The sequence below is a fragment of the Salvelinus fontinalis genome, chromosome 24 (genome assembly GCF_029448725.1).
Source record: "Salvelinus fontinalis isolate EN_2023a chromosome 24, ASM2944872v1, whole genome shotgun sequence".
In the NCBI taxonomy this organism is placed as follows: Eukaryota; Metazoa; Chordata; class Actinopteri; order Salmoniformes; family Salmonidae; genus Salvelinus; species Salvelinus fontinalis.
Genome location: NC_074688.1, coordinates 25,727,589 through 25,750,282, shown reverse-complemented (window position 1 = coordinate 25,750,282; position 22,694 = coordinate 25,727,589). Strand labels below are relative to the sequence as shown.

General features: G+C 39.8%; 1 protein-coding gene across 3 annotated transcripts in view; it reads left to right on the top strand.

Moving 5' to 3' along the window:
* Positions 1–22,037, top strand: part of LOC129822600 (calcium-binding protein 8) — a 107,534-nt gene extending 85,497 nt beyond the window's left edge. For 2 of the 3 annotated variants that reach the window (XM_055880962.1, XM_055880961.1), the window contains exons 5-6: positions 10,745–10,901; positions 14,823–22,037. In XM_055880962.1, coding sequence (XP_055736937.1) covers positions 10,745–10,901; positions 14,823–14,950 — 285 coding nt within the window. In that variant the 3' untranslated portion in view covers positions 14,951–22,037. Of the gene's footprint in view, positions 1–10,744; positions 12,569–14,822 lie in introns of those variants that run through there. The other variant, XM_055880963.1, reaches the window with a different exon arrangement.
* Positions 22,038–22,694: the final 657 nt, after the last annotated feature.

The window sequence follows — 22,694 nt, the reverse complement described above, 5'->3', positions numbered from 1 at the left end:
TAGTTGTGTTTGGTGAAGAATGGGAGAATATTCCCCATTATAAACTAGGTGGTTCGAGCCCTGAATGCTGATTGGCTGACAGCCGTGGTATATCAGACCGTATACCACGGGTATGACAAAGCTTTTATTTTTACTGCTTTAATTAAGTTGGTAACCAGTTTATTGCAATAAAGCACCTCGGGAGTGTTCCTACTACTCTCTCATCCTTTAAAAACAAGAAATGGACAGTGACGGGGGTAAGGGGGGATACCTAGTCATTTTTTGCATCATTGTATGCGATCATCATTCTCAAAGCCGCTGTTTACTTCTAAGATCACTTTAGCACCGCCCTAAAAACCCAATTCAAATTCGACACAAACCTTCAAATAGGTATGTAATGACACTTTATATAAACTCTTTATAGTGTTTTATTTACATTTTAGAGGCGATAAGGTGATAAGTTGGACAGATCGAGTGAAAAAAAGCCATTTTCCCACACAACATCTCTCCTTCTCACTATCACGCATTAGTTTCGCTTCCCCACCCGCCATTTTTAAAAAGACCCGACGGGGCTCATTGCCTTCTTGAATCATGCAGAAACGGGCAACGTGGGGGTCATGTAATTGATTCTCTTGGAAAGGGGAGAAATTGTGCTTTATAATGGTATTGACATTACAGTTGATCTGGAAGTATTACATTTTTGGGGCGCTAAAATAAGGTCAATTGTATGGACCAAGGCAATGTACAAAAGTGAGTGAGTTTACATTAGTGAGTAACCACAATGGTGGGGTGCCTCTGGACTTTGTGTGTCGTCATTTTTTTGGATCTCCAACGCAGCCTACAGGTTAAGCAAAATTGAAATAATTTGGACATGGGTTGTGCACGACTCATTGGGGTTTATTGTTTTTATTTCTTTTGATGTGGTGCTTTGAAAATGTAATAATACACATTTTGAACCTTATGTACAGTGGGGAGAACAAGTATTTGGTACACTGCCGATTTTGCAGGTTTTCCTACTTACAAAGCATGTAGAGGTCTGTCATTTTTATCATAGGTACACTTCAACTGTGAGAGACGGAATCTAAAACAAAAATCCAGAAAATCACATTGTATGATTTTTAAGTAATGAATTTGCATTTTATTGCATGACATAAGTATTTGATCACCTACCAACCAGTACGAATTCCAGCTCTCACAGACCTGTTAGTTTTTCTTTAAGAAGCCCTCCTGTTCTCCACTCATTACCTGTATTAACTGCACCTGTTTGAACTCGTTACCTGTATAAAAGACACCTGTCCACACACTCAATCAAACAGACTCCAACCTCTCCACAATGGCTAAGACCAGAGAGCTGTGTAAGGACATCAGGGATAAAATTGTAGACCTGCACAAGGCTGGGATGGAATTGGTATATGTTTTTATTTATCACACTTTTCTTTAACCATTTATGTTGTTTTAATATAAGGCCGACATACAAGTTCCTTACTTTTATCCCCTTCCACCTGCCTCTTCCATTTTTGTGGTAATGCTGCAATTAATTGGTTGTAATTTTGGGTAGAGCAGACATTTCCATATGTCTGTGTTAGCTGCATGTGTGACATTACTCCACCAGTCCTATTTATGATATAATTCACAAAAATTATACCTTTTTTAAACATTTCTTCGATAAATACAGTTTTTTTATCAATTACTATATTTGAATTTAACCACAAGATTTGTTGTACTATTTGTTCCGTCCTTTCAGGTGTATTAAACTGAAATTGCAACCAACTTTCTAAGGCTTGTTTAAAAAATAAAGATATTTTGGAAATTATTTCCTTTTCAAGCAACCGAAAGTGAGCAGGTGTAATCTGAATAAAGGGAAAAAGGCCCTTCTTGAACATAGGATGAGACATTCGTACCAATCTACTAGAGAACCAGTTTGGATTTAAGTATAACTTTTGTATGACTGATGCCTTTAGTGAGAGGTCTAATGCTTTAATATTTTATAATTTCTGCCCTCCGAATTCATATTCGTTATATAAATAGGCCCTTTTAATTTTATCTGGCTTGCCGTTCCAAATAAAATTGAATATTTTTTGTTCATATAATTTAAAAAGCAGGTCACTAGGTGTAGGCAAAACCATAAGCAAATAGGTAAACTGTGATATGATTAAAGAGTTAATCAGGGTGATTTTCCCACAAATAGACAGGTATTTTCCTTTCCATGATAGCAAGATCTTATCTATTTTTGCTAACTTTCTATAAAAATTTATTGGAGTGAGATCATTTCTTTCTTTTGGGATTTGTATACCGAGTATGTCAACATCACCGTCAGACCATTTAATTGGTAAACTACATGGCAATGTAAAATGTGTATTTTTTAGTGATCCAATACGTAATATGGTACATTTATCATAATTTGGTTTTAATCCAGAGAGGATAGCAAATGTATCTAGATCCTCTAAGAGGCCGTGGAGAGATTCTAGTTGTGGTTTTAAAAGAAAACATGAATCATCAGCGTACAATGACACCTTAGTTTTTAGGCCCTGGATTTCTAATCCCTTAATATTAATGTTTGATCTAATTTTAACAGCTAACATTTCGATGGCAATAATAAATAGATATGCCGATAGTGGACAACCTTGTTTTACTCCTCTAGATAGTTTAAAACTTTCTGAGATGTAGCCATTATTTACTATTTTACACCTAGGGTTACTATACATAATTTTTTACCCATTTTATAAGAGATTCCCCAAAATTGAAATATTCTAGGCATTTATATATAAACTCCAGTCGTACTTTATCAAAAGCCTTTTCAAAATCAGCTATGAAAACCAGGCCTGGTGTCCCCGATATTTCATAGTGTTCTATTGTTTCCAGTACTTGCCTTATATTATCTCCAATGTATCGTCCATGTAAAAAACCTGTCTGATTAGGATGAATAATGTCTGACAAAACTTTTTTTATTCTATGCGCCAAGCATTTTGCTAGGATTTTTGCATCACAACACTGAAGTGTAAGAGGTCTCCAATTTTTTAAATGGACTGGATCTTTATATATACCACTTGGGTCCTGTTTCAGTAATAATGATATCACACCTTCTTGTTGCGTGTCTGATAATCTATCATTTATATAGGAGTGGTTAAAACAAGCTAATAATGGTCCTTTGAGTATATCAAAAAAATGTTTGTATACTTCCACTGGTATGCCATCCAGTCCTGGAGTTTTCCCATCCTTAAAGGCCCCAATTGCATCAAGTAGTTCCTCCTCTGTAATTAGGCCTTCACATGAGTCTTTCTGTACAGATGTTAATTTTACAATCTTAGGGCACTTTCTCACACAGTTAGTTTGAATGCTTGACTTGCACAAAAGTTGTCAGTTTAGTTTGTTTGGAGCTATGTGAGACATATCAAACAGTGATTAAATGCTGGCCAAGAATCATACAAACCGCTTTGAGACAATAGGTCCTATGAGAGGGTTGGGCTTGGACTTCTAGTGAATTCTGGAGTGTTTGCTATTTTAGTTTTTTAGTGGAGAGGAATCAAGCTCAAGTGGAAAAAAGATAGAAAGGCCCTGAGACAATGGATATGCTGCCAGATACACCAGTTTACATGGAGTAAAGTGTTGGACTGAAAAAACACAATGTGAGCAACCCAGTAATCTATACATACAATCAGATCCTCAGACAAGGCTACTATTTCCACAGTGGTAATAAAACTCCTTAACCTTTTATTGCAGTGGGCTAAATCAGGGTCACACAGAGTGTATCTTGGTAGTCTTTAACAAATCTACTTTGAAACAAAAGTATACACCTCACACACATGGTTATGGGATTAAAAAAGAAGACACCTGTACCATGTCAGATATAGAGTTGAAATGTATTAAACTTTGAGTTTTCATACCAATATTGCATGTTATATACACTGAGTGTACAAAACATTAAGAACACCTGCTCTTTCCATGAAATAGACTGACAAGGTGAATCCAGGTGAAAGCTATGATCCTTTATTGATGTCAGTTGTTAAATCCTCTTCAATTAGTGTAGATGAAGGGGAGGAGACAGGTTAAAGAATGATTTTGAGGCTGTTCTGAGAAGGTTGGGGGGGTGCAATTTAATATTAGGAAGGTGTTCCTAATGTTTGGCATACTCAGTGTACATCACAGAGGACTGAAATATAACAAAACCAGATTTTTGTGGCGTTTTGTTTTAAATAATGTTGATTTAATTATGAAAAAATATTAATAACATTCCACCCATGAGTCCACGAAATGGCGATTTGGTCATTTGACTGCAAGACATTCTCCAAGACAATGATAATATTTCTATGAACTTCCTGCCTAAGCCTACATTCTCTCTCTCTCTCTTTCGCTCTCTCTCTCTTTCGCTCTCTCTCGCTCTCTCTCTCTCTCAACATAAAATCAATACCATTTTGTTATCTCACAGACTCAGGGTAGGGTAATGAATAGTCATCCAATCATGCTTCACATTTGTATCCTAGTTCATAAAGATTTATTGGCCTGGCTAATTGAAGCTTCGGGATCTCAGTGTTGTTGCTTTGTTTGCAAAGCTGGTAATTTATGAAAAAAATCAATAGTCCGGTTGAAGTGATAGTAGAAAGATAAATGAGATGATGCATGACAACAGAGTTATACATCAAAGGCTTTTATGCGTACTGCAAATTAAGGGCTCAAGTAGCGAAGTATGACGGTACTAATTCAATTTTTCACTAGTGTTCTTCTGTAATGAATGAAATAGGGTGCCACACTACACACGCCAGCCAGGGCAGGTGAGAATGAATGTCTAGACTCTAGATTACACTTTAGCGCTTTCAACTAGGAAGGAAACACTACGGTAACTACTGTGGCAATTTTTATGAGACTCATATAGAGTAGGATGAAAAAAACATAATATTTTATGAAAGTCGTACACTACAAAAGCCATCTTAACAAATTGCTTAATCAGTGTTATTCTGTGAGTTGAGGGGACTTCAAAAGGACAAGAACTTGAGCTAATGTGTTAGTGTGTTTAATCAACAAACTCTGCTCAAAGTCAGTTGAATTTGAACAAGGTTTTTGAGTAAAATTACAAATTCATGTTTGCTCAAAACAACTAAAAACTATGCCCATCATTATCATACTTCCCTGCATGCTCTCTTGCAGATAGATGTTTGTTTCCATACCTGTGTTTCCATACCTATGTTTTTGCATATACTTTGATAGGTTGATTTAACTTTATGCTACACAAACATGAATAACATACATTTTTCTAAACTAATCCAATCTGTTAGTAGCTGGTTTTATTGCATCTTCTGCTGAGATGGCTGTTCCAGTTGAGGTATTTAGGTAGTCTCAATAATGCATTTTCCCTACCCTGGCAATTCTGAGTGCAGGATGCAGCTCCAGAATTTTGGGCGACCAATCAACTGTTGTCAAGTCTGACACCTCGAACAAGCTCACGTTGGAAATGAAGGAAAGCCAGTGAGGGAAATAAGAATAATTGTTAGCTAGCCACTTAATATAACTTGTTTTGTCTAAATGTATTGGATATATTAGGAATATAACTGTCATCTACTGTCAAAATCAGCAAACCATTTGAGAGCACTCTGTGCTTAGTAGCTTTGGTTAGTAGCTTTGGTTAGTAGCTTTGACTGCATGCACAGTGCATTCAGAGTCATTCAGTGGCTAGCCACACTACAAACATCATTTTACCAGATTCCTGTGAAGCATTTAATGACAGTCATTTTAATGACAGTCCTTCACAATATACCTGAGCATTTACTGATTAGCAAGGGGTCGTCTGTGTTTAATTTAATATTAAAAACACAGTTTGAGATCATTTTGAGGGGATTTTGCCAGTGGTTAAAAGGGGGAATTAGGCGGGGAAATGTTGTCAAACAGTAACCAAGGGGGGATTAGTGAAGGGTCAATTATTGTACATCCTCACTCTGTCTGGATTCCAATTGGAATTACACACCACTTTGCAAGCCAGCATTATGTGACTTGCAGGTTTAATGTGGCCTGTAAAACAGGAGTTTCAGACCACTGTGTTAGGGTGTAACTAGGTCCTCAAAGAAGGGCCTTACAATATATGTAGTGCATTGTCATAAAGTTTTTAATTTATAGATAACATATTCACATATACACTCATTTGGTGAAGGCAACAGTTCTGAAAACCATTGAATACAACAACCATGTCTTTGTCGCTAACAAATAGTCATGGGTGGTAACTAGAATTCACTTCGAAAAGCAAGGCACTCTGGGTAATATGCAAATAAGGCAGAATAAATTATCAAGTTGAATTGCATGTTCACTCAACCTTAAATTTAAAGTTGTGTGAATATACAATTCAACTTGAGCATGTGTGTTGGTTCAGCTTATGCCCAAATGCTGAGTAAAGTCACAATCCTATTGCAGCTGGTTGCCTAACAATTGCACGTTAAATTAACATATATATTTTACAGTGTAGGATGACAGAACAGGATATTACATTTGCTAGTTGCCTAATAAATCAGCCACTGTCTGGCTCAGGAGGTCTTTAACTAATCACAGACAATGATACAATATACTGTAGTATCTGTCATAATAGCCACACAATCATACTTCTTAGAATTTAATCTTTGAATCTTAGACTGATTCAATGTATTGGGCTTGCATTTCTAAGCGTGTGCTAGTATATAAAGAGATGACATTGCTGAGGTATTAGTAACATATTAGTATGAGGAGCATGCGACAACAACACCTTTGTAAGGGAAGTGGAGCTCTCAAACCTTTAAACCACTTGACAGAAAGTTTGTGACAGTTTTAAATACCCTATTTCACAATCCCAATCAGGTATGTCACACAGCCAGTCACGCAGGCAGTGTTTCAATCCACCTGTTCCAAGATACTGCATTTTGAAAACACGAGTTGTATTAAGTCCATATTACCATTCATGAGCAGCACCAGTCTGAAACAGATGTTATAGAAGTGGCACAGAAAGACACTGCTTGTCTCCTTTCCTCCTCTCTCCTATCCCACTGAGCTGATAGACTAATGGTGTGTGCGTGTGTGTGTGTGTGTTTGTGGGTGTGTGTATGCGTGCGCGTGTGTGCGAGCGTGCGTGAGTGGGCACGTGCGTGTCAAAGAATTGTCAAAGACTCCAGCCACCCAAGTCATAGACTGTTCTTGTAACGACTCCCACCGAAGGTGGCTCCCCTTCCTGTTCGGGTGGCGCTCGGCGGTCGTCGTCACCTGCCTACTAGCTGCTACTGACTTTTCCTCCCCCTCCCTTTTTGTTGATTATTGACACCTGTTTGTGGTTAGGGTGATTTGTGGGGCTTTATTACCCAGCAGCCCGGCCTGCTAGGTGTGCGGGATTGTTGTGTGTACAGTCTGTACATTCTTGTGTCAGGGCACGTGTTCGTTGGTTTGTGTTTATTCGTGTTTCTCACTTTGTTTGTGGTGAAGCATTTGTTTTAGAGTAGCGTCGTGTTTTCACCCGTGTGGGGGAATTAAATTTGGAACACTACTCTGAACTCTCTGTCTCCTGTGTTTGACTCCTTTCATCCACGACACCCCGGGCATTACAGTTCTCTCTGCTACCGCACCGATGTACCATGTCTGGAACCAACAGGACCCTGAAAAGCTTCTATCCCCAAGCTACAAGACTGATCAATAGTTAACCAAATAGCTACCCAGACTATCTGCATTTTGCACTTTTTGCACTTTTTTAAAACTCCTCACATATGCTGCTGCTACTTTTTATTATCTGTTCTGTTGACTCTATTACCTATTACCTATCTATTAGCTAACCACGATAGCAAAAGACACAACTTTTTTTTACACCATTTTTTTCCTGCACAAGGCTTCTGGGACATTTTCATCGGGTCGTGCTGTTTTTATCACAATTTCGACCAAATAAAGATATAAATAGCCACTAACCAATAAACAACTTCATCAGATGACAGTCTGATAACATATTTATTGTATAGCATATGTTTTGTTAGAAAAATTTGCATATTTCAGGTATAAATCATAGTTTACCATTGCAGCCACCATCACAACTCTCACCAAAGCAACTAGAATAACTACAGAGACCAACGTGAATTACCTAAATACTCATCATAAAACATTTCTGAAAAATACACAGCGTACAGCAAATGAAAGACAAAGATCTTGTGAATCCAGCCAATATTTCAGATTTTTTAAGTGTTTTACAGCGAAAACACAATATAGCATTATATTAGCTTACTACAATAGCCAACCACACAACAGCATTGATTCAAGCCAACAATAGCGATAACGAATAAACCAGCAAAAGATATACATTTTTTCACTAACCTTCTCAAACTTCTTCAGATGACAGTCCTATAACATCATATTACACAATACATATAGAGTTTGTCCGAAAATGTGCATATTTAGTGGCACAAATCGTGGTTATACAATGAGAATAGTAGACAAGCTGCCAACAATATGTCGGGAGTAATCTTGGGAGAGGCACCTAATCTAATCATTAACTAATCCTAAACTTGACTAAAAAATACAGGTTGGACAGCAAATGAAAGATACATTAGTTCTTAATGCAATCGCTGTGTTAGATTTTTAAAATTAATGTTACTACGACATACAGCGTGCGTTAAAGCGAGACCGCAGCGAAATTAATGGCGGAATATGAATTTTACATTTTTCAACAGAACAACGAATTAACATCATAAATAGTTCTTACTTTTTGATGAGCTCCCATCAGAATCTTGGGCAAGTTGTCCTTTGTCCAGAAGAATCGTTGCTCGGTTGTAGATTGTCGCCTTCAACGTTGGAATTAGCAGTAAACATTAGTCATGTGGGCCAGACGTGTCCAAGTCCCTAGAACGCAGCACAAATAAATACCCGAGAATCGCAATATACTGATATAAACTGATATAACTCGGTTTAAAATAACAACATTATGATGTCTTTAACACCTATATCGAATAAAAACAGAGCCGGATATATCTAAGGGCTATAACGGGAGCTTTCTAGAACGACATCCTGAGGTCCTTTTTGCGTCATGGCGAAGAGAAGAAAGAGAGTACACCACGTTGCCAGCCCATTTATAAGGCCTCAGATGTACCTAGCAACTCCATTTCAATTCTCACTATTCGCTGACATCCAGGGGAAGGCGTATGCAGTGCATCTCAACCAATAGAAGACATGCAAATTAATAAACCGACCTCAGAACAGCCTGCAGATTTCAGCATTCTCACATCCTCATAGGAAAATTGCTCCAACTCGAGTTCTGTTTTACTCACATATATACTTCAAACGGTTTTAGAAACTAGAGAGTGTTTTCTATCCAATAGTAATAATAATATGCATATTGTACGAGCAAGAATTGAGTACGAGGCAGTTTAATTTGGGAACTAAATTATTACAAAGTGCAAACAGCACCCCCTATTGAGAAAAGGTTAACCAGGTCAACTCCTATTGGCCACAACTTAACAAGTGACCTTATTGGTCAAAACTTAAACTTAAAAGTAAACCAACCTATTCACTTATACATTAAAGAAATATTTATTCAAAAGAAATGCATTAACAACATTACAATTTGGGAGCAATTCAATCACCTTTAAAATCTAATACCAATTAATTATAACAAATAAACTCAATACTTGGTTCTAACAAGGATATTACAGGTACATATGATTGATTTTATCTATGATGTTTGTATGTCTCTGTATGTAATTTGATATGTGTGTGTGTCTACGTCTATAATTTGTTCATGGTGTGGCTATGTCTGTAAGTTGTTATGTCGGAGATTTGTCTGAAACTTTGTTCTCCCCTGCCTCTGTCTTGGTTGGACCGGGTCTCTCTTGAAAAATAGATATCTCAATGAGATTACCTGGGTAAATAAAGGTTAAATAAAAATTCAATAAAAGAAGGATAAATTATTTTAGTCTTTCACTTTTGTGTCAGCAGCATCAATGTATCTTTGTGCACTGTTGGCTTTCACTACAAATACATTCTCAATCATGTTTGATAGATCTTTGCATATTGTTGAATTGGAACCATTAGATTGATTGTAGGGGACTTTTAAACTCCTCCAAAACGATCAGTTTGAAATGAATTCTTAATACCACAGACAGCTAGTGTAAGGAGGCAAAAACTGGAGAAATACCTGCAAAGTAAACTTTTAAACTCCTCCAAAACGTTGCCAAGGACTTTGGGAATCTTCCAAGATTTTGGCATATGGCTCTGGGTGTTATTTCTTGTTATATTGGATTGCTTTGGATAATGGTTAAAAAGCATCAGCCATTCATCAACACCTAAGGTGAGATCAATCACTTTAAGGCTATAACTTTAGTCACTTGCAGTAGCTACTTTCATTAGTGTGAATGTACAGAGGAATGAACTAGAAAACACATGGAGCTAAAATGCAAGCGTTGTATTCTACTAGTCCTGTCTTATTGCTTGGGCCTTCAATCAGACTTTGAAATAGCATCAATATGAGTTTTTTTCTTTTGAGCACATTTATTTTAGCGTCCCTAGTCTGGATTTCCTGTATTGAAGTATGTTACAGAAATAGTTGCATGATGTGAATCCATCAGACAAAAGGTACCTCAGTAGAGTAATCATGACTATTTTACAACAACAAAAAATTCACCTTTTGTAAAAATTAAAAATAATAATAAGAAATGTACAATTGATTTGGGAACCTTCCATTCCCCCTGTGTCAATGTAGCAAATTAAAGTGTGTTGTTTGCTTTCCCTCTCTTCAAAACTTTTCCCTCACTACTCTTTTCCTCCCCTTTCCTCCCCCCTGCAGTTTGACATGCAGCGTATCACCCTTGAAGAGCTGAAACACATTCTGTTCCACGCCTTCAGAGACCACCTGACCATGAAGGACATCGAGAACATCATCATCAACGAGGAGGAGAGCCTCAACGAGAACTCGGGACACTGTCAGGCAGACTTTGAAGGAAGTGAGTTGAGTAGATTCTGTAGCCTGTGGAAAGAGATGGAGGGTGGATGTGAGAAAGAGATGGAGGGTGGATGTGTGGGAGTGAGAGAGTCTGCTAGCTGTCATCGGTGGGGCAGAGAGCGCTGCACGCCCGTCCACCCGTCAGGATGAATCTGACTCCACCTATCAGGATCCATAATCGTCAGACTCCACCTGCTGATTTATTGATTGATGGTGTTCATGGTGTAGGAAGTCATTTGGTCACCTGGGCTATGATGAAAAAAGGTGTCATCAGGGAGTTATGAATACCATAGCAGCAGGGAAGGGTGTTTAGGTTGATATGAATCTTTATTTTTTGTTTGTTATTGAGTCGTTCCACGAAAATAATGCCTTTTGCGTCCCTTTGATACTTTAAGTACAAATGTTGCACCAATATAGAATTTTAAAAGCCTGCAATATTAATTGAAGTGCCCTTTAATATAGACCACATGGAAAATTCTATAAAACCTATTTTCTTATATAAATAAAGGCTTGCTAAAGTGCCAAAATGCACAATTTTGACATGTCCCTCCATCAACCCTGTGTCACTTCTAGAAAGATCGTGTTGAAACTATTCCTTTTAAAATGTTTTTTCAAAAGAAACATTGAACATCTAATAGTCAAATCATAGTATCAAAGCAGGTGAGCTGGCTCTACTCTTCTTGTCAATTTTCTGGTTTTGTGGTGGAAAACTGAGTGGGTTGAGTATAACACGTCAACCCTGTTACCCATAGTTAGACAGGCTAGAAATGTTTTAGCAATTTAATTGTTTTGGTGCAGCTTGCATTCAATTACCACTCACTGTTGCACACAATAAGCTTTCATTCGCTCATTCACAAAGGGATTTATGGTTGATTTAAGATGAAATCGTCAACCCTGTTACTTTATTTGGAATTCAATAGGCACTTCCTAAAGTCTATTTTAAATGTATCCACTTGAGATGGGAAACATGTTTTTTATGAAGTTGAACATGTGCTGTTTTTGACAGAATGTTAAAATTAGGTGGAATCAAAATTATTTTTTGACCAAGTTACACTCTAAAGGCACTGAATTATTGGAATGACCCTATTATGTCTGTAGTGAAGATGATACAACAATTGAACGTCAGGAGCAGGAGACCAGTGTTCAGGTGAAAGGTTACAAAACATAAAATGTAGCATTTCCCCTGAGATCCTTTGAGTACAACTAGAACCTCCTTCCCCAGTAAGCTGTTGGTTCTGTAGCCTTTCAGGTTAGAGCCAAAATAGACACTCAGAGGTCATTCCCTTATTAATCTCTCTCTGTTGCAGTCTGAGACACACTGCTCCTTGTGAAACTGGAAAGGCTGTGCGATGCAGCAGAGCCGAAATGGCCTGTCATGGTAGATTTACTGCTGTAAGAGTGGCAACAGACATCAGGGCTGGACATGGATTGTAAAGGTGCTTTATCAGAGTATTAAAACCGGAAGGTGAGACTGAGAGATTACAATGTGTCCTCTGTGCGAATGGGATGTTTCAACTGGGTTTGTGACTGGGAGTTACAGTTAGCACCACTATGGGCTAAATCACGTAGGGGAAGAGAATATCAGGCTCCAAGGTCTAAAAGAACAGTACCCGCTATTGACGAACACTTGAATGTGTTCTGACCTATAGAAATAAATACTTGATGTCACTGTAGGGCACAATTGATTGTGTTATCGTAAAATGCTTCATGATACAGATATGACAAATCTATACATTTTAGCTCATTTTGATTACAAATTTTTAACCAAAAAAACTGTTAAAGTTGACTTTTGTGTAAGTAAAGTGATTTGTTCAGTGCTTTCTGACATCAGAGTTGTAAATAGCTTGTGAGAGAGTGAGATGTAGAGGAAGGCGGGGGCAGCCTACACAGGACTTTGTACCTGCAGGTCATTTGCCCAGCCCATCTAATTACCACAATTACCACGGCCCTGTAAACCAGCTCCGCTGTTTCCAGGTCACTGATTGGGCCTGAAGTTCAAATCAAATCAAACTGTATTTGTCACATGCAAGTCTAGACCTTACCGTGAAATGCTTACTTATAAGCCCTTAACCAACAGTGCAGTTCAAGAAGAGTTAAGAAAATATTTACCAAATAAACTAAAGTAAAAAATTATAATAAAAGGTAACACAATAAGAATAACAATAACGAGGCTATACACCGGGGGTACCGGTACCGAGTCAGTGTGCGGGGGTACAGGCCAGCCGAGGCAACTTGTACATGTAGGTAGGGGTGAAGTGACTATGCATAGATAATAAACAGCGAGCAGCAGCAGTATACATAAGGGAGGGGTAGTCAATGTAAATAGTCTAGTGGCGATTTCATTAATTGTTCAACAGTCTTATGGCTTTGCGTCAGAAGCTGTCAAGGAGCCCCTCGGTCCCAGACCTGGTGCTCCGGCACCGCCTGCCGTGCTGCAGCAGAGAAAACAGTCCATAACTTGGGTGACTGGAGTCTCTGACAATTTTATGGGCTTTTCTCTGACACCGCCTATTATATGGATGTTCGGAAGTTTGGATGTTCGGAAGCGCCTTACGGTCAGGATGCTCTCGATGCAGCTGTAGAACCTTTTGAGGATCTGTGGACACATGCCAAATCTTGTCAATCTCCTGAGGGGGAAAAGGTTTTGTGGTGCCCTCTTCACAACTGTCTTGGTATATTTGGACCATGATAGTTCGTTGGAGATGTGGACACCAATGAACTTGAAACTCTCGATCCGCTCCACTACAGCCCCGTCTATGTTAAGGGGGGCCTGTTCAGCCTGCCTTTTCCTGTAGTCCACGATCAGCTCCTTAGTCTTCCTCACATTGAGGGAGAGGTTGTTGTCCTGGCACCACACTTTCAAAGCACTTCATGGCTACCAACGTGGCAGTGGGAGCTTACTTGCTCGCCTACGGATCCTCAGAAGGCAGCCCGATCTGTGGCCCCTTTTCCTGCGTCTTTTCTTCAAGCAAATTACAGGGATCTGGGCCTGTTCCAGTGAAAGCATGATATCCTCCTCGTCGGACTCGTTAAAGGAAAAAGTTTTTTCCAGTCCGTGGTAAGTAATCGCTGTTCTGATGTCCAGAAGTTATTTTCGGTCATAAGAGACAGTAGCTGAAACATTATGTACAAAATCATTTTTAAAAATAAGTTACACAAAACGCAAAAAACTAAGAAAATAGCACAATTTGTTTGGAGAATGTAAAACGCCAGCCATGTTCTTCGGCGCCATCTTTTTTCGCGGGTAAATGGCGCGAATATCTATGACTATCAAGCTGTGTGTGTGTGTGTGTGTGTGTGTGTGTGTGTGTGTGTGTGTGTGTGTGTGTGTGTGTGTGTGTGTGTGTGTGTGTGTGTGTGTGTGTGTGTGTGTGTGTGTGTGTGTGTGTGTGTGTGTGTGTGTGTGTGTGTCTGTGTGTGTCTTTGTGTGTGTGTGCGTGTGAATGTGTGAATGCATATTTGGTCAGTTGTACTGTATATTTGTGTCAGTTCTATTTTCATCCCACTGTGCTGCAGCCACAAACACAAACACATCATCTGACAGAAAGCAGAGCCTCACCTGAAGCATAGGATTGATCTCACCTCTGCTTTCTCTCTGCCAGAGTCACTCTCCCTGCCACTTACTCCTTTCTTTTCTTTCTTCCATCCCTCCCTCATTCACTTACTCACTTTCTGACACCTAAACTATATGATTCAGAAGAGAGCCTAGTAATTTCTCACCACACTGCTGAAAATGACTTTGTATTAGGCTTTCTGTTTTTCCCTTTCTTACAACAGAGAATGGCAAATGGCAAAAATATTATGTGTAATATGATGTGCCAGCTGGAAATGAATTTGGTAATAAACCTCTATGCATCTTTCTCTTTCTGGCTTTCTCTCTCTTTCTCTCTTTCTCCCTTTCTCCCGTTCTCTCTTCTATTAGTCCATTCTAAAAATAAGAACCGGCAGACGTGCGTGAGGAAGAGTCTGATCTGCGCTTTCGCCATGGCCTTCATCATCAGTGTCATGCTCATCGCAGCCAATCAAATGCTGCGGAACGGCCTGGAGTAGCCACACCCGGCCACGCCCACTGTGAGCGGGAAAAACAAACCTGCATGTGCATGATGACAGTGGGTGAGGTCATTTCCAAGAAAAAAACAACTTAAAAAATGCCTCACTGATGGTGACATACAAACAAAAAACACTGACTGATAAACCACCAGATTTTTCTGGGTGAATGACAGTCCGACATCCAACGACACTGAGAAGCCAGCATGAGGAGTCCAGCGAGACCCCTCATAACCCCTTTACTCTGGCAGGGACATTCAAGGGCTGACTTTCGCTTACTCTGCTGTCTCTGTTCCCTAATGCAATAAAAACACAAGTACAGGAGTTCAGTACTCTTCTTCTCTTCCCTTCCCTACCCAGAGTCTTCATATGAAGGTACTTCAGAAGGCAATTTTAACTTCTTGCCTCAGAAGGCAGAATTCATGGTGGATTGAGACAGGCCCTCAGTGTATCTGTATAAGGCAGCATCCTTGTGGATTGAGACATATCCTCAATTGTATCTGTGTGAGAAAGATTGGAGTTATGCCTCCTGCACTGCAGCCTGATGAGCCTGAGGAGCTACAGGATGCACCGCTGCAATCTGGCAACGCACACACGCACTTATGCATGCACTAACACACACGCACGCACGCACGCACGCACGCACGCACACACACACACACACACACACACACACACACACACACACACACACACACACACACACACACACACACACACACACACACTGAAATAATTGGCCTGTTATTCTAGTTTCCTGAGGGGAGGTGGAAGCCAGCTCATCATTGGAGCATACAGTAAGGCTTTGGATGCGACAGGAATGATGGTGTCGTCTGCTGTAGGGCTGGTGTTTAAGCTGTTCTAGAAGCTTTCATCCGGAGTTCAGGAGTGAAATCGGTTGGTATTCTTGTGGCCAATATTTTCCCAATATGTAAAATTGAAAAATACCTCACGCTTACTTTCTCTGTGGAAGGTTCTCCAGTGCTAAACAGAACAGTGTTTGGAAGACCATAGCTGTGAAAAGTCTGGGCTGTAATGTACCTATGATCTAATTCCTCTTGAGGTAGGTAGGTCTGAACTCCTGTATTGTATTGACTCTCATGGTAATATTGAAACCACCTTCAGTTTTGCTGAGAGGACTGCTTGTAATAGCTACAGTACTGCATGTGATCAAGTCCAACGTCGATATGTAAATATGTATGTAACCCATGTTGTTGTTGTCTAAGTGTATTGGTTGACGGTGTTCTATGTGCATGATTGTTGGTACAGTCTGCTCTAGCAGATTTAGAGGTGGAGGGAAGGAGAGAGCACTGTGAAACCAGATGCTAATGCCTTCCACGTCACAATACACAGGCAGGTAGACAGACAGAGACACAGCTCTCTGGCCAAAGCCATAGAACTCAATAGAGATGTACTGAATGAAGAACACTAAACGAGTGTTGTTTTCTGTTACAAATGTGTATTTTTGGTAGAAACAGTCCATAATTTGTGGGTTCCTTCACCCACCCTTTTGCACTGTATAATAATTTCCATCTATCCCCATGAGCAGAGAGGAGAGTAGAATCATAGACTGGTCCAAGAGCCCCATCTAGAGGTTGGCTCCAGAATTCAGATATTTTTTGTAACAATTTATGTGCTCTCCTAGCTCTGGTCCAGGGTGTTACCCTGGTCCAGGGTGTTAAACCCTTTTTAATTTTTTTTTAAATTTCAGCTTTATTTAACCAGGTAGGCCAGGTGAGAATAAGTTCTCATTTACAACTGCGACCTGGCCAAGATAAAACAAAGCAGTGCAACACAAACAACAAGACAGAGTTACACATGGAATAAACAAGCGTACAGTCAATAACACAATAGAAAAAAAGAAAGTCTATATACAGTGTGTTTATGAGGTAAGGCAATAAATAGGCCATAATAGCGAAGTAATTACAATTTTGCAAATTAACACTGGAGTAATAGATGTGCAGATGATGATGTGCAAGTAGAAATACTGGTGTGCAAAAGATCAGAAAAGTAAATAAAAACAATATGGGGATGAGGTAGGTAGATTGGATGGGCTATTTACAGATGGGCTATGTACAGCTGCAGAGATCGGTTAGCTGCTCAGATAGCTGATGTTTAAAGTTAGTGAGGGATATATAGAGCCTAATATACCCTGAGCCTAGAGTTAGCAGGCCGCACTAACGCCATGGACCAGAGCTAGTGCTCCGCCAACATGGTGTCGCTCTGCATGCTGTAGTGCTGTCATTTATTACACGAAAATTATGCGGAAATGTCAGCTGAATTATCCATCCCTTGTATTCAGATGTATAATCATCAGAACATGAAACGTTGAAGTATAATATTATGATTATTATCTGTCTTATCTGTATAGAAAGATTTATGAAATGGTGAATGTTCTACCAAAATAATTGTTAGTTTGATTAACTGCAATGTTTGTAGAACATACCGTTGAAGTCGGAAGTTCATTTCAACCACCCTACAAATTTCTTGTTAACAAACTATAGTTTTGGCAAGTCAGTGTGCATGACAAGTCATTTTTCCAAAAATTGTTTACAGACAGATTATTTCACTTATAATTCACTGTGTCATAATTCCAGTGGGTCAGAAGTTTACATACACTAAGTTGACTGTGCCTTTAAATAGCTTGGAAAATTCCAGAAAATGTTGTCATGGCTTTAAAAGCTTCTGATAGGCTAATTAACATAATTTGAGTCAATTGGAGGTGTACCTGTGGATGTATATCAATGTCTACCTTCAAACTCAGTGCCTCTTTGCTTGACATCATGGGAAAATCAAAATAAATCAGCAAAACCTCAGAATAAATTGTAGCCCTCCACGAGTCTGGTTCATCCTTGGGAGCAATTTCCAAACTCCTGAAGGTACCACGTTCATCTGTACAAACAACAGTACGCAAGTATAAACACCATGGGACCGCGCAGCCTTCATACCACTGAGGAAGGAGACGTGTTCTGTCTCCTACAGATGAATGTACTTTAGTATGAAAGTACAAATCAATCCCTGAACAACAGCAAAGGACCTTGTGAAGATGCTAGAGGAAACAGGTACAAAAGTATCTATATCCACAGTAAAACGAGTCCTATATTGACATAACCAGAAAGGCCGCTCAGCAAGGAAGAAGCCACTGCTCCAAAACCGCCAAAAAAGCCAGACTACGGTTTGCAATTGCACATGGGGACAAAGATCGTACTTTTTGGAGAAATGTCCTCCTCTGGTCTGATGAAACAAAAATAGAACTGTTTGGCCTTAATGACCATCGTTATGTTTAGAGGAAAAAGGCGGAGGCTAGCAAGCCGAAGAACACCATCCCAACCGTGAAGCACGGGGGTGGCAGCATCATGTTGTGGGGGTGCTTTGCTGCAGGAGGGACTGGTGCACTTCACAAAATAGATGGCATTATGAGGGAGGAAAATTATGTGGATATATTGAAGCAACATCTCAAGACATCAGTCAGGAAGTTAAAGCTTGGTCGCAAATGGGTCTTCCAAATGGACAATGACCCCAAGCATACTTCCAAAGTTGTGACAAAATGGCTTAAGGACAACAAAGTCAAGGTATTGGAGTGGCCGTCACAAATCCCTGACCTCAATCCTATAGAAAATCTGTGGGCTGAAAAACTGAAAAAGCGTGTGCGAGCAAGGAGGCCTACAAACCTGACTCAGTTACACCATCTCTGTCAGGAGGAATGGGCCTAAATAACTTATTGTGGGAAGCTTGTGGAAGGCTACCCGTAACGTTTGACCAAAGTTAAACAATTTAAAGGCAATGCTACCAAATACTAATTGAGAGTATGAGAACTTCTGACCCACTGGGAATGTGATGAAAGAAAAAAAAGCTGAAATAAATCATTCTCTCAACTATTGTTCTGACATTTCACATTTAAAAAAAAAAGTGTTGATCCTAACTGACCTAAGACAGGGAATTTTTAATTTGATTAATTGTCAGTAATTGTGAAAAACTGAGTTTAAATGTAATTCGCTGAGTTGTATGTCAACTTCCGACTTCAACTGTACATAGCAGTCTATTTATTGGAATTATGTATGTCTTTCCCATGGCAGAAAATCTCCTTTCTAATCACATTGAAGAGGTTTGCATTTAAGTATGATCAATGAATGTCCCCGTTCATTTTAACATCATGCTTGGATGGATGGCTCCTCTGTGAAGTTTTCATATTTGTTTTATGATGTCAAAGTAAAAGCACTGATTTGTGTGCAATATCATCTTGCAGATACTGTAGGCCACACTGGATTTAATATTGTTGAGACCACCAATTTAAGCCTAATAGATGGCAAATTCTCTCCTCATTCATTATATAATGTATTCTGTCAAACTGGAGCTTGTTCCTTATTTCGCTGTTTTGAGCCGTCACCCTTGTCCGCTTCATTAATGGTACCCTAATACATATGTAGCGCACTACTATTGACTAGGGCCCGTGGGGCTCTGGTCAAAGTATTGCACTATAGAGGGAATAGTGAGTCATTTGGGACACAGCACTGCCCTAACCCCACGATACACTGTAATACCAGGGTATCGTCAGAGCCTTATGTTTGTGAAGAAATAAATACATAGTAGCCCACACAAAAGGCTCTAGCCTGGGTATATTATACAGGTGATGGAGCTGTACCTGCCCTCACAGAATCAATGCATTTCTTAATAATTAAAACTGATGGTGAATTAGGCTGGACAGCTAACACAGTCTCACTTCAGTAGCATGGTGGTTGAATTGCCTTCGGAAAGCATTCAGACCCCTTGACCTTTGCCACATTTTGTTATGTTACAGCCTTATTCTAAAATTGATTAAATCGTTTTTTCCCGTTATCAATCTACACATAATACCCCATAATGACAAAGAAAAAAAATGTTTTTTAGACATTTTTGCACATTTATTAAAAATATAAAAACAATATCACATTTACATAAGTATTCAGACCCTTTACTCAGTACTTTGTTAAAGCACCTTTGGCAGCGATTACAGCTTCGATTCTTCTTGGGTATGACGCTACAAGCTTGGCACACCTGTATTTGGGGAGTTTCTCCCCTTCTTCTCTGCACTTCTTCTCAAGCTCTGTCAGGTTGGATGGGGAGCGTTGCTGCACAGCTATTTTCAGGTCTCTCCAGAGATGTTTGATCGGGTTCAAGTCCGGGCTCTGGCTGGGCCACTCAAGGACATTCAGAGAGCTTGTCCCAAAGCCACTCCCACTTTGTCTTGGCTGTGTGCTTAGGGTCGTTGTCCTGTTGGAAGGTGAACCTTCACCCCAGTCTGAGGTCCTGAGTGCTCTGGAGAAGGTTTTCATTAAGGATCTCTCTGTACTTTGCTCAGTTAATCTTTGCCATGATCCCGACTAGGCTCCCAGTTCCTGCCGCTGAAAAACATCCCCACAGCATGATGCTGCCACCACCATGCTTCACCGTAGGGATGGTGTCAGGTTTCCTCCAGATATGATGCCTGGCATTCAGGCCAAAGAGTTCAATCTTGGTTTCATCAGACCAGATAATCTTGTTTCTCATGGTCTGAGTCCTTTAGGTGCCTTTTGGCAAACTCCAAGCGGGATGTCATGTGCCTTTTATGGAGGAGTGGCTTCCGTCTGGCCACTCTACCATAAAGGCCTGATTAGTGGAGTGCTGCAGAGATGGTTGTCCTTCTGGAAGGTTCTCCTATCTCCACAGGGGAGCTCTAGAGCTCTGTCAGAGTGACCATCAGGTTCTTGTTCACCTCCCGGACCAAGGTCTTCTCCCTTGATTTCTCAGTTTGACCGGGCGGACAGCTCTAGGAAGAGTCTTGGTGGTTCCAAACTTCTTCCATTTAAGAATGATGGAGGCCACAGTGTCCTTGGGGACCTTCAATGCTGCAGACATTTTTTGGTACCCTTCACCAGATCTGTGCCTCGACACAATCCTGTCTTGGAGCTCTACAGACAATTCCTTCGACATCCAGGCTTGTTTTTTTTCTCTGACATGCACTGTCAACTGTGGGACCTTATATCGACGGGTGTGCGCCTTTCCAAATCACATCCAATCAATTGAATTTACCACAGGTAGACTCCAATCAAGTTGTAGAAACATCTCAAGGATGATCAATGAAAACAGGGATGCACCTGATCTCAATTTCAAGTCTCATAGCAAATGGTCTGAATACTTATGAAATAAGATATTTCGGTTTTTATTTTTAATACATTTGCAAACATTTCTAAAAACCTGTTTTCACTTTATCATTATGGGCTAATGTGTTTAGATTGATAAGGATTTGTATTTATTTAATCAATTTTAGAATAAGGCTGTAACGTAACAAAATTAGGAAAAAGTCAAGGGGTCTGAATACTTTCCGAAGGCACTGTATGTGCTGTATGGACACTGTACATAAAATACATATATATATACAGTACATACACGTACACATGTAAACTTTTCAAGCACACCATTAAAACATGTATGGGTAGTTTCCCGGACACAGATTAAGCCTTGTGTCACGCCCTGGCCTTAGTTATCTTTGTTTTCTTTATCATTTTAGTTAGGTCAGGGTGTGACATGGGGGATGAATGTGTTTTGTATTGTCTAGGGGGTTTTGTATGTTTATGGGGCAGTGTCTAGTCTAGGTGTATGTTTGTCTATGGTTGCCTAGTTTGGTTCTCAATTAGAGACAGCTGTCTATCGTTGTCTCTGATTGGGAGCCATATTTAGTCAGCCATAGTCATTAGGTAGTTTGTGGGTGATTTCTATGTCTATGTGTGAGTTGCCTGTGTCTGCACTTGTCATTATATAGCTTCACGTTCGTCGGTTTGTTGTTTTGTTTAGTTTGTAAGTGTTCTTCGTCTTCGTTGATTAAATATGTGTTCATTTCACGCTGCGCCTTGGTCCTCCTCTCTTTCACGTAACGACGATCGTGACACCTTGTGCTGGACTAAAAAGCAAGATTAATGGAAAATCTCCATTGAAAGTGCTTTTTAGTCCAGATTTAAGTTAATATTAAGAATAGCCTGAATATTGTCTATGTAAATGTTAAAATCTGTAAAAATAAAAATTAAAAAAGTAAATGGAAAGCATTTATGCAATAAAACATCTCTTTTTTGGTAAAGGTTGTTTTTCTCATTGTCTTCCATCAGATAGGACTAGTGTTGTGTAGGAGAACACAACAAGATGAATGTATAAGCCAGTAAATAGCTTTGCTGTAAACCTGGTTGTAAGTTATAGATCAGGGCCCATATTTACAAAGCATCTCAGAGTAGGATCAGCCCCCCTGTCCATGTAATCTTATTCATTGTGATCTAAAAGGCAAAACTGATCCTAGTTACTAGGTGAACCGATTATACAGCCCACTGTTATACTATACTCGCTGAGTCTAGGGGCCCTAGGCTTGCCTAATTGTTCTGTAACCTGACTAGGTGTGTTCATTAACATGGAAGTATGAGTGTGTGGACCTTGTTGGGTGTGAGTGTGTACCTGAGGACAGCAGGTTCACTTACCAGGGATCTAGGGGGTCAGCGCTGGCGTGACTCCGTGGTCATCACTTCTTGATCAGCACTTCTAATCTGAAGCCAGGCCCTGGTCCTGGGCCTGTATTCATAACACGTCTCAAAGTAGGAGTGCTGATCTGGGATCAAGTCCATGTAATCTTTTTCGTTATGATCTAAATAGGCTAAACTGATCCTAGATCAGCACTACTACTCTGAGAAGCTTTATGAATACGGGCCCTGGTCTGCTTGACTGCCTCCTCGTGTTTTTAATGGCTGCC